Raw genomic sequence first — 13196 nt, 5'->3', positions numbered from 1 at the left:
TGGAATGATAACCGAAGTGAATCAGTTTGATTTTCATGCTAGGGCACAGGCAAGAAATAGTACTTCCCCATATCTTGCTGTTAAGAAATCAGAAATTAATTTTAAAAAGTTATTCTTTTACATTATATGCTGCCCATATCTCATTGTTAGCTAATCAGTAAATTATATAAAAGGAAATGATACACTGTTGAAAAATATATTCATTATAGCCAGTACAGTTATTTTTCCCACAAGCCATTTTTAAAATATCAGCAACCGTAATTACTTAGGTTGCTATTTCAGCATTCAAAACACATAAGATCCTTTCATATCCCTATACAATTCAAGTCACAATATGGGGGGAAAGGAATTTCAAATTATTTTTAACAAAAGAACTTATAGCTCATATCTGTGTTTCTGTGTTATATATTTGTAGAAGTGTGTTCACAGGCCTGTGTGATGCTGTGCAAGCTGAAAAACTTAAAATAACTTAATGGAGGGAGAAGTCCTACTCTCTCCATCTGAGATCAAGTAATTACCAGCCTTGGCTGAAGAGGCCAGACCTCTTCAAACAAGTGATGTATTGTGCCAACAAACTTTAGTGAAGACACCGAAGTATTGTGCCAACTAAGCTACCACAGAAGAAAAATATGCGGTAGTATTTCCATAATATGTCTGTCTCTCTATAGAATCAGAAAGGTGAAATACTCATCTGGCATGCTAATTCAGATTCCTATATTTACACCAGTCCAATTAAATAATTATGACCTTAGGCTGATTTGAATTGTGTCATGTTATTTCATTATGTTTGTTGTGAAAACTGTTGATATTTCACAATAGCACATTCTCCTGTTAAGCACAGTGGATCTGCCAACCTGCACTGGACCAGCATGGCAGATTATGGCCCATTCCCTCAACATGACTTGTTTGGGAGGCTTCCATCCTGCAGTGGATTGACAAAGGCTGCAAATTTATTTTATATGTATATAAAATGGATCATGCCAGGCATCCCACAAATAGATGCATGTTTTACGTTAGGATAAAGATTTTTTTTTTTATTACTGGTGCAGATCAGAATCAAATCACAGCCTACATTGGAATTCCTCACAAGCACCATTACAATTAAATGACAATATAGAAATTTAACTATTACTCTGAACATAACAAAAGAAAAAAAAAAACAGTACAAAGTACAGTAAAACAATTTAGATTTCTTACAGCTGCATTTCTGTTGCTAGCCTATCTATTACTAACCGTTTTGACTAATTTTACTTTTCAAATCTGGGTACCCTCAAGTTCTATGAAATGAATATAGCACTTACTAAAAAAACTTAAACTTACAAAAAATATCTCTCTATACCAGAGGTTCTCAATCAGGGGGGAATTTTCAGGTTTGGGTGGGGAGGGGGAATTGGGACCACAGATTGACAGACTCAAATTGTTGGAATATTGATCTTTCTACAAACTACAATTCTACAGATTGTACATAATCTACAAGACATTACATTTTATTGGATGTCACATATTAAATTAAAAATAAAGATAAATATTTCACTTTTTTATCTGTGGAAATATTCCATTTATAGTTATATTTGACTTTTTCTTGTTTTTTTATGCACAGATTTTGGAGCCTTTTGAGTCAGACAATCTTGGAAAGGGGGGATTGACATTCTTACATATGGTGAAAAGGGTGCATGGAGCAAAAAAAGGGCTAGTGATATTTATTTGAGCTAATGGGAGAAGAGGGCAGGGCAATTACGTCACTGCAAATGCGTAGGTATGATGTGTCGAAAAGTTCTAGTCCGACTTAAGGAATGGAGAGAATAATCGCCCCATATTCATTAAGCTTTTTAGACCCCTAAATTTTAATTTTAATGTCAATCTACAGGAATGAAAAGAATGATCACTCCATATTTATTAAGCTTTTTAGACCTTCAAAATTTAATTTTAATGTCAATCTATGTAATGCTTTCTTTGCTTGCAGAGGTATGGTGTTTGAAGACAGAAGTTGGGTTGAGCGCTCAATACTGAGACCAAGGGGTCTGAACACTACGGTTCTGGCAGTGGGGAAGATGTTTCACATTTTTTGTAAAATTTATATTGCCTTCACAAAGAATTGTTAGCGCATTAAACTAGGAGAGTTTGTTGGAAAAGAAGCATCCAATATCAAAAATAAAGGTAATCCCTGTTGTTTTCAGAGTAAATAATTACATAGGTAATTTTGTTGGCCACAAATTACATGGCCAACAATGACAGTTAGCTGTGATGATTGCTTTTATGTGTGCTCTTGCTAAATAGTTTATACATATGGTTTTAAGGTGTTTATTTTAAATTCTTTTGCGAAACTCGAGTATAGTGTGATAAGGTTCATCAGGTTTGACTATTTATAATCATGGAAAGATAATATTTATGCTAAATTCTGTTTTGGCCATTAGAGCATTTTGTTCTAACTGTCAATTCCAGCTGACTATGCTTTAGCATAGCACTGTTATTTGAAAGTTTGAAGAGCTGCTTTTTAAATTCTACAAGTTATGGAAACAGGGGACTTTAACTAGGTGGAGGGGGTTTGTCAACTAATTGTTTAGTTGTATCTAATTTTGGGACAAAATATCACCTTATCAGAAAAGATATAGATTTTTAAAGAATGAGTTTTAATTAGTAGGCCTAAACAGCCATATAATAGTGCCACAGTTGGAGAAAGACATGGTAACCTACTCCAGTACTTTTCACTGGAAAATTTTATGAATGAGCTCAAGAATCTCAGAAACATCATCACGGGAAGCCAAGATCACTAAGCTACAATTGGTGTATTTCAGTCACGTAATGCGATCCAATTCATTGGAAATATCAATAATGCTAGGAAAGGTCAGTGGAACAAGGAGAAGAGGTTGACAAAGAACAAGCTGGCTCAACACCATCAAGAGCTACACTGGCATAAGCATGAAGGACTTGAAGAAGGTGTTAAAGATGGGAAGCTGTTGAAGACAGCATGGAGGCAGCTCACCCATAAAGTCTCCAAAAGTCGGCTGCAATTGAACGGATGAAAACAACAAAGAATAATGTTATTATTATACAAATAATAACAAACTATACAAATATTTACAAAAAACTAAAATATTTAGTTTTTTGTAAATATGAAGACGATTACTCTATGAAGATGACTGGTTCCTTCATCAGCTGCCAATAAATAATAACAAAACTATACAAATATTTACAAAAAACTAAAATATTTAGTTTTTTGTAAATATGAAGACGATTACTCTATGAAGATGACTGGTTCCTTCATCAGCTGACATTAATATACAAAAAATGTTACAATGGAACATCAAATGATGCGGGCATGGTCATGTTTTTTTTCCTGGTAGTTGTTGGCACATCAGCTTCTGTGTCCATAATGCACCTTCCAAAGTTTTCACATTTTTACTCTGATCCAAGCCCGATGCGGGATTCGAACCGCGACCTTTGGGTTGTCAGGGAGACACTTTACCCACCTGGCTAGCCCGATCGGCCATGGTCATGTATTAGACAGTGAGGCACGTGCACGAAGTTGGTGAATGTTAAATGAAAGGAACACAAATGGGTTACTGTGCAGAATCAAACACTTGCTGTTGATAATGTAAAGCACGTACGTGGGCCGCATCCAACATTTTTTGCATTGCAAGACAATTGCCTCCATAACGTTCACCAACCTTGTGCCAGTGCTTCACTGTCTAATGCATGACCACACCCAGCAGTGATGCTGGGTGTGGTCCATTGATGTTCCATTGTAATGTTTTACTTTATTAATGTCAGCTGATGAAGAGACCCATCATCCTGACATAGTTTGTACATTTGTAAATAGTTTAGTATTTTGTATGTATTTAATTTAATATATGTGTGTTTTCCAATTAATATTAAACTTGTCATTATTTATTCTGTCTCCATTTCACTCTGTGCATGCAGTAATTCACAATAATAATAATTTAGTATTTTGTAACTATTTTAAATATTTGTATAGTTTGTAAATATTTTAGTTCTGCTCTTTCAGATGCAGCAATATGCCTCATGCATTATGGATCCCGAAGCAGAAGGCCTTTTCCTAAGTGGCCTATGTAAACACAAGTAAATAATTACAATGATATTCAGTGTTCTCCCCGAGGACCTACTGAATGGTCACACTGCCCGATGACCAGGCAGTGTGACCATTAACTGACCGCCTGGCTAAAATTTAAGCGATTCCTGCCGAACCATATGGTATTACTTACTGATCCCAATCAATATTAATTCGAACATACTATGCAACTGAGACCAATGCAACAGGATCGTATAATGTTAAATTATGCAATTAATTTTTGCTCTGGATCACTTAAGTCACATTTATAAATAACAGAAAATTTTATAATATTGTGAAGTATTACACTTCCCCCATCCAGCTACTTCATAATGCCACCCAGCTGGCAAAATTTTCTGGTATTTATTTTACCTTGAGAATGCTGCGTGGCAGGGGTGGGGTAGCCAATAGGAGAAGAGGGATATGGGTCATGTGGTACAAGTGAGCGAGGCAATTATATCACTACAAACGCACCGGTAAATAATTACATAGTCATTTCCTGAGTAGATATCGATCAATGTGTTTCGATGGCATCTTTTACATAGAAAAGATTTGACTTACTCTCTCTCATACCTCTATATTTTACGTAGAAAAGCATGTGTAGGGATTGGCGAGCAAAGTGAGCTGGGGGCAAAGCTCCCTAGTTCCCATTATAAACATATAATGCTCGTGTTATAATGTTACTAATGTTACATCAAAAAACAATACATATGATTCAGTTGCCATGCATACAACATGGTTGAGCTATAAGTGAATGTGATGAAGTGACCAATTTTCAAGTCTGGAACTTACATAACATATATGCATTATAAGTGAACTAGTAAATGGACCTATCATTATAAGTAATGAGAGGTCCATTTGCTAGATCAGCAAATCTGATCCCCTTACTTATACTACATGATAGAAGATGCTGAAAAAAGCCAAAAAACTTATTCTCTAGTGTTCACACAATTTTTGAATGCTGCTAATTACATGAGAATTATCTACCCTAATGTAGTTAACCAGAAAATTCAAGTTGCCATTTTGCCAAAAGAAACAACATTTTTATCCTTTGCCTGTTCAAAACTGAACAGGCAAAGAATAGGAAAATGTTGAAGACTTTAGATTAAGCAGAAAATAAAACTGAATATTCAGATATAAGCCACTTTCAATATACTAGGTTCTTAACTTGAATGACTTAGCACATTATTGAAAGATGAAAGGTTAGATAAACAACTAGCATTTAGGGTGGAATGAAGAATAAAGGATTTCATAATTTCAAATATAATTTCATTGATTATAAAAAACAACAAGGATTTAAAATACCAGCTACAGAAATCACAGTAATCCCATTTCTCATGCTTGCAAATGCCAAACATGAGGTTGTAAAGGGCCATGGAAAGGAAGGAAAAGCAAGAAGTTTCAGTGCAAAACAAAACAACATAAAAAATGACTATATGTCTGTATGTCTATAGTAACAAGGGAACAACTAGCATTAACTCTATACTTTTAAGAATTAGTCAGGAAAATACATTACACATGCAGTTAGAACTGTCTGGTGCCTAAAAGGTAGATGAACAAGTTGTGCAAGATCCAGGGGTGTTCCTAGGGTGTGTGATGGCCCTCTTTAAAATTTTACTTCGTATGTGTATGTAAGGTTCAGATTTTCAGGTGCCCCCTGGTTTGTTTAGTTTTTAGGAGCATTAGCAACTAAGGCCATATTACTCCAGGATATGCGGTGGTCATTCCCTGACCTTTCCGCATCCTCGTATTTGGTGGTGACGGGCTCGAACCCCGGTCTAATCAAGAAGCGTGTACTACGCACTGCTGCTCCTTCCCACCTGGCTACGGAGGCGCCAGGTGCCCCTGGAATGTTGGCACCCGGGTGAAGTGTACCTCTTGCAACCTCAGTATAGCCCACCCCTGGCAAGATCATTAGTAATGGCAAAATGCCACAACCTAACTAACAGGCAAGTCTGTGAAACTAAAAAAATGAAGACAGATAGAAATGTCACCATTAAAATCACCAAGGAAAATTATTTCAATCAGAAAAAAGTAAAAATGAAAAAATTTTTTTTAAAATAAGAGTTCAGCAATTTGTAAAGTTAAGCCAATAACAGAGGCAACAAATAAATGTGGCAGAATGAGGTAAACAGATTTAAAGACAGAGAAGATCAAAAAAGATGAAATTCCAGATTGGGAAGTTATGAAAAGGAAAATCATACAGAAATATAAACAATGAATTGCAGAGCAAATAATAGAGAAAAGGATGAGTGATAGTTGAAGCAAATGATAACAGATTCTGCCAGGAAAAGTGACTAGAACTTGGCAAAATAAACACCACTGAGGTTTGAACTGAGAACACATCTTTGTGAAATTAATTTAAAGACAAAGTTCAGTTCTTTTTGCAGATAAGTTTTCTGAACTATGGGTAGTCTGCCCTATCAGAGATAAATTAACACAGTAAAGTAAAAGTTGTTGGGAACAGGTTTTCACATCCCCCAACTTTGCAGAAGAAGTATAAATAAATAGATCTTACGTAAAATTTGGCTACGAGAAGAAATGTTTTATGAATTAATATGTACTTCAATACATTTAATCTCCAAGACTGAAATAAAATGTTTCATATCTGGATTAATGGGGCAGTTTGTCAAAATTCAGTAAAAATGGGGTTTAAAAAAACACTTGCCCCAGGTGGGGGAGAGGAAGTTCATCCCACACTTAGAGAATCTCTGCAGTTGATACGTTTGTTCCGGAGGTCAGTGGTGAGTCGGCGAAAACCATTATATATAGCTGTAACCACAAAATACAGGTAACCCTCGTATAACACGGTAGTTAGGTTCCTATAAAATGTCGTGTTTGTGCGAAACCGTGTTATAAGGGACTAAGAAAAATTACAAAAAGGGTGGTTACATTCCAAAAGCTAACAAAAATACACCATTCTAGATTTCGTCTATCTTCTGCTCTCTTTAAAAAATCAGTAATCTGGATTTGTTTGCTTTTGCTTGATAAAGCTTTGTGAATTTCATCATTTAGAACTAAGCATTTCTGAAGATCTCTTTTGAACTTTGGGCCCCTTTCATTCAAGAATCTGCATTCAAAAAATAAGATTCTAGTTGCTCGGCTAGTGTAAATGCTTTTTAGTGTAAATTTTTGGAAGTTTAGAATTTTCATCAGCTATCAATCTTCTGAATTGATTTGGTTTTACCTCCAATGCCATTTCCACCAAATCCACTTCACCAGCCTCTTTTTCTACCAGCAATTCTTGAACGTCTTCAGTAATCGTCTTTTGTTTTTTTTTTTTTTTTTAAGGAGCATCGGCGACTAAGGCCATGTTGCTCTGCATATATTGTCTATAAATTGTGTATCCCAAGGTCGATTTTCTGTTTTGGTGGACAAAAACCCAAGTTTCCGGGAGAAAAAACCATGCTACCCTCGCCTGAGCCCGACTAACTCAGCCACGCTGTGAAAAAGACCCATAAAAATTCCTCCCTTCATCAACAGGATTCAAACTCGGGTCTTTTTGACCTGTTGTGAGGAGGAGGGTGATTCTATCAACTGTGTTACCCATGAGGGCTTCAGTAGTCATATCATCAAAACCTTCCCCTCCTACCAACGAAGCAAGTTCTACTATCGCACCAATTCCATTTTCTGCCAGTTCAACCATATTTCCTGAATGAACTGACTCTGGCCATACATTTTTCCACACGCATTTAACGTTGACAATTTTACTTCTTTGAGCGATAGCGCTATGATTCTGATACAGTCCACAACTGAGAAATGTTTCCATGCCTCCATTACTTCAATAAATTCAGAATCAATTTTTTCCAAAATCCATTGTAACTATTTTCTGATATAATTAGTTTTAAAGGTGGATATAATGCCTTGATCTAATGGCTAAATGAAAGAAGTTGTATTAACCTAGTACAACTTTGGTGGTAGAAATATAACTTCGATGTCTGGATGACTTAAATCTTTTGGATGGCCTGGATTGCTATCCAACAGTAATAAAATTTTAAAATCTAGAATTATCCACAAATTCAACAAGCACAAGTTCAATAGCACAGAACATAACACAGGGATTTCCCAACAAAATAAAATACAGAGATTTCTCAATAATTTTTTTTGACTAGCAAGTCAACAGCGGGGATTCAAAAAAAAGAGTGGAAATGTTGAAAAATTACATCCAACATAATAGGGGTTTCCCCTGCACAAAAGCTCAAAAATAACCTTATACAAGGTTTGCCAAAATCCTCTAACCGTGTTATATAAGTACCATGCTGTGCAAGGATTGCCACAATTTATCAATCGTGTTAGAGCGAAACTGTGTTGTAGCAGTAATGTGTTATATTGGGGTTGCCTGTACAAGGAATACTGAATCTCACCAAGATGCCCTCCACAAACTTGAAAGATATGACTCACATCACATGACATAAGAGGTAGGGAGATGCAAGAGCTTTGCTCTGAATATTGCCACTTCCGTCTGGTGATGTTTTGGAAATGAGTAGTTTGGGGAATTAAACAAATTATTAAAGGGAATGGACGGGTTATGTGGGATTTTATTTTTGCAAACCTCTTCATCATTTGCCAATACTGTACTAATACTTAATACAAGAAGAAACAAAAAAAAAAAAAAAAAAAAAAAAATTCTGATACTATTTATTATTAAGAAAAAGATAAATTAAATATTACTCACTTCCATCGAGTACTAAATGGCTTGAAAGAAGTCTGAACAGGTAGAGCCAATGCTTTTCCATCAGAAAATACTTGACATGTTACATACATATCAGAACATTCATCTTGACAAAGTCCAGAGAATTTTAACAGTGGATCATTTATCAATGCCCGAAAACTAGGCTTCTCTCTTTTACCCTCTAAGGTACCTCTACAAACATGGCAAAATAATTATAAAATTTAGATTAAAAAACATTTTAAAAATTATAATAATTATAACATTGTTTATATTCAAAATACAGAGAATGGCTGTTTTAACTGTCTATTTAACTCCCACTTCAAATTCTGATTCACTGCCTCTTCATTAAACATCTTCTAGTCGTTTTAACAGAGCCAAAGTAGGATCATAGTGAGGTAGGATGGGATCCTAGCTCTGTATTGGCCAGGCACACAGCCTCAAAATAGATAACCCTGAGACTGAGTTTAAAGTCTCCAGTTTTGGGATTTAAGTTTTCAAACAAATCCCAAAAGTAATTAATAAACCGTGAGTCAAGTCTTCTGTACTGTGTGGTTGGCCTTTGTGAGGATTGCCTGGCAGGCAATCCCCCACAAATGATATTGTGATGTTACCCATTAATCAATGATTAAAATTAAATTTTTTCTACCTTGCTAAATATTAGCATTAGTAGAGGCATATGATGCAAGAAAGCAAGCTTACATAGCATCAGCCAAAAAAAAAAAACGTTCCCATTTCACACGTCCATTCTTGTCTTTCCTCAATTTTAATTTATGCCCCCTCAGGTGAGTATCCTGAGCAAGAGAATCCCATTAGCACTGAGCTTGCTCAATCCATTCAAGGTCTTATACACCTCAATAAGATCATCTCGTAGGTGCCTAGTCTCCAGAAGCTGCAATTTGCAGAACTTTAGCCTTTCTTGGTACCACCAACCTTTTGTTCCACTCACCAATCTTGTTGCCCTTCTCTGTGAAACCAGCAACTATCTCTTTCCTAAAATGAGGCCACCAGACCTGTATGCAGTACTCAAGGTATGGCCTAACCATTGCCTTATACAAACCTTTACTGTAATTGTTCCCAAAGTGACTTTTTTTTTTTAAATGGTTTTCATAAACTGTTTGGCTTTTTGCTAAGAGTGGTATGGTACCAAATAAACACAAATTCTGCATTTGTTTATGGTTTCATGTTACTTGTTTTTTCTTCTCCCACTAATTCAAAAACTACCTACAGTCTTACCTCGGTTGTTTTTAAAGATATATTGTTTTCACATAGTAACAACGAGAAAACAAAACTAAATATTCACTCAGGATGGGCACTACTCTGCAGGAAGCGACTACATAATTTCAAATTCCGTGCACTGCCAAGTGTGACAAATTTGAAATAAATTTTGTAATAAACCTGAAAATGGAACTAATACTAATAGTATCAAATAAATGTTTCTTTTTATTTTTTTTTAAATAAATATTATATACATAAGCTGAAATATATTAACATTAAGCTTACTGCTCTTTCAAACTGAAAAATAGAAGGGACTAAGATACTTGACAGCTATATTTTATGTCTAAAATGTTTTTGTTTTTTTTGTAATTTTCTTTTCTTTAATATATTAGAAAGAAAAGAATTAATATATTCTTTTCTTTCTTTTTTTTTAAATAAAAAGGTGTAAAACACAGCATGTTTTAAACTTTAATGTTTTTAATTAAAACAAGGTACATACAGTAAGTATTGCAAAGAAAGAGAGAGTACAGCCTTAAATGTAGAAAACTAATTGTGCCTTTTAGGCAAATGTATACAATTCATAAAGATATCACATCTGGTGAGTATGGACTTGGCACACCCAAGTGCTGGATATCATCATTCTTCTCTTTCTTGGTGATTCCCTTCTACTTCTCTCAGGGTAACTCAGAATTTTTTTTTTTTTTTTTGGCTGGTGCAACATAAGCCTCAGGCTTCCTTGCACCATAGGGCTAATATAATAATGATAATAATAATAATATCATGGAATAGTGATAATAATGGATAATAATAATGATAATAATGGAATAGTGTTGTGTGCAATTCAAATTATACAAAAATATGGTACAGAACTGATAATTAAGTAAATAACATTACTCAGGAAAAAACTCACAAAAATAGTTACATTATGAGTTTACATAAATTTTTAGTATCACTGTATTAAATTATTTGGAACTGCACCTCAACCACAAACTACGAAATTACTGAAGATTCGACTCATAAATTGATCTGTAATGCGTGTAACCTGCAGTTTTTTGCAAGTACCCAACCTAATGCAAACCTCTAACATACAGTCAAAAGAAACATGAATAGTCAAGTTCATACAACTATAAATGCAAAAAAAAAAAAAAGAACACAAGTCTTCATTTACTCACAGAAACATATTTTTGTGAGTAAGAAAAGTGAATAAATGTCATCAATATTCCTTATAAGTCGTGAAGCATGTAGAATATATCTCAGATGGCAGAAAAACAATCTGCACTGTGAATGAAACTTCCTAATTTCTGTAAATAAATTTACTTCAGCAATCAGTAACCAACAGATAATTATCGATTGGCTGCCATGAATTTTCTAGCTAAAGTAAAAATTTTGTTCCCCATACTCAAGTTTTCCTTCCTAGTTGCTCCAACCGACAGTGGGCAGACTGACAGCTTCCACATGTACTCATGCTTGCTTGCTTGCCTAGTCCACCTGCAGCACATAAAAACTCAATTAAGAATGACAACATTGAACCAAGTCATATTTAGTGAAACTTTTGCAGATATTATTTTGGGAAGGTAGTTAAATAATATACTTAATAAATGATGATTATTTCTGAATGGTAGAGCACATTAAGAAATGATCTGACAGCTAATGGAGAGCTGTTTGTCAGAATACAAGTACAGAGTTTGCAATGACATGGAAATATTGTTAAACATTAAGAAATGATCTGACAGCTAATGGAGAGCTGTCTGTCAGGTTATGAGTACAGAGTTTGCAGTGACATGGAAATATTAAAATATATCAGTTAAAACACATTTGATTGTAAAGAAATATTACAGTAATGCAGAGATGCAAGGCCAATAATTTATCTAGTTTAAAAACTTAGGTCCTGGCTGAGTATTGTCTTTTCTACCAAAAAAGTCATTGAGTGGTTGTTCAAGGGATTTGTATGCACATTACTGCCATTAGTTGCCCTTACCTAACGCTTGCCTGATAGTGTAACTGTAATAAAATTAGCAAGTATTTGGTGTGGTGGTGATGCACCATGTTTGTTCATTACTGTGAATTAATTCTACAAGATTGTCACATAAAAAAAAATAAATCTTTAATACTGCATATCTTGTAGTTTGCACAGTTTTAAAAACAACATCACAGACAGCTAGTGTGTTCATTCTTAACATGTGGCAATATTGTCATCAGCAGGTCTAGTTGATTTATCTAGCTGCATTTCAAGTAATTTTTTTTAAATGCAATAACGTTTGTTTAAATTCCTTACTACTGAGAACTCCTGCTTTGATTAAAAGAAGATGGAAATAGTATTAGTCTCACCACCTCTACTCTTCCAGAATGATCTCACCGCCTCTACTCTGCCCGATAGTGACTAGAGGGAGTCCAAGTAGTGTGCATGCAGGGGCATTGTCAAATCCACATTATGTCAAGGAGCTGAGTATATTCTTGCCAAAAGTTCCCCATATCCAAAAATTTCATTACTTCATACAGCATGTCCTCCCAACCTCTTCTTACTACTGCATACATCATAAATTGTGAACCTAACAGAACAAACCTACCTGCAAAAATATCTAAACCTTCCAAACACTTCCTCATTCATTTCACAAATATACATGATCTCAATGATGTCAGTTTCCACTTAGTCTGCCGAGGAAACGTGTACTTTTTCTGACAGAATCCAAATTATTAGTTGATTCAATCACTGCTCATCTCAGTTGTTCTATTCTTGTACAATTCATTTTGCTTCAAAAGGTGTTACTTGTGCATATGCTCTCTCTGATATTCCCTGTCAGAGACATCTTAATTTGGAATCTTCTCTTTTTGATCTCCTCTGGCTTAAAATCTCTCTACCCCATTCTGTCAAATTCATATGTAGCCTCTATCACTCTCCAACTCCACTAATAGCTAGCTAGCATCCTATTTTCCTTCCAACTCATGTATTGATAATCTAGGTAAACCATCTCCCACCATTCCAAGTACACTCATTTCAATGCCTCCTGTGATCTTCCATCAAAAGGACGTCAGAAGGATTTTGATCCATCTTAATGGTAAAAAGCTGTAGGTCCTGATGGTATTTCTCCACTTGTTTTCAAAACCTGGCTCCTGAAATTACTAGTTCTGTGTGGCCTTTTTTCAGTTTCTTATTCCAAAGGTGTTTTTCCTTCTGCTTGGAAATTTGCTAATATCCAGCAGGTTCCTAAAAAGGGTGACAAATCTCTCCCATCCAATTAT

At 35.1% G+C, this 13196-nt stretch overlaps 1 protein-coding gene across 4 annotated transcripts in view; it reads right to left on the bottom strand.

Moving 5' to 3' along the window:
- Pi3K59F (phosphatidylinositol 3-kinase 59F) overlaps window positions 1–13196 on the bottom strand; it is a 349960-nt gene that overhangs the window by 324854 nt on the left and 11910 nt on the right. For all 4 annotated transcript variants that reach the window (XR_016547875.1, XM_090388562.1, XM_090388556.1 and 1 more), the window contains exon 2: window positions 8745–8933. Coding sequence is in view for 3 of the 4 variants with exons in the window: in XM_090388562.1 (XP_090244688.1) it covers window positions 8745–8933 (189 nt within the window). In the remaining variant the exon portion in view is untranslated. The remainder of the gene's footprint in view (window positions 1–8744; window positions 8934–13196) is intronic.

The sequence above is a fragment of the Mastigoproctus giganteus genome, chromosome 2, assembly GCF_048544385.1.
Source record: "Mastigoproctus giganteus isolate SK-2022 chromosome 2, ASM4854438v1, whole genome shotgun sequence".
Classification (NCBI taxonomy): Eukaryota; Metazoa; Arthropoda; class Arachnida; order Uropygi; family Thelyphonidae; genus Mastigoproctus; species Mastigoproctus giganteus.
The sequence above is the reverse complement of the archived record's forward strand: the minus strand, read 5'-3'. Positions and strand labels throughout refer to the sequence as shown.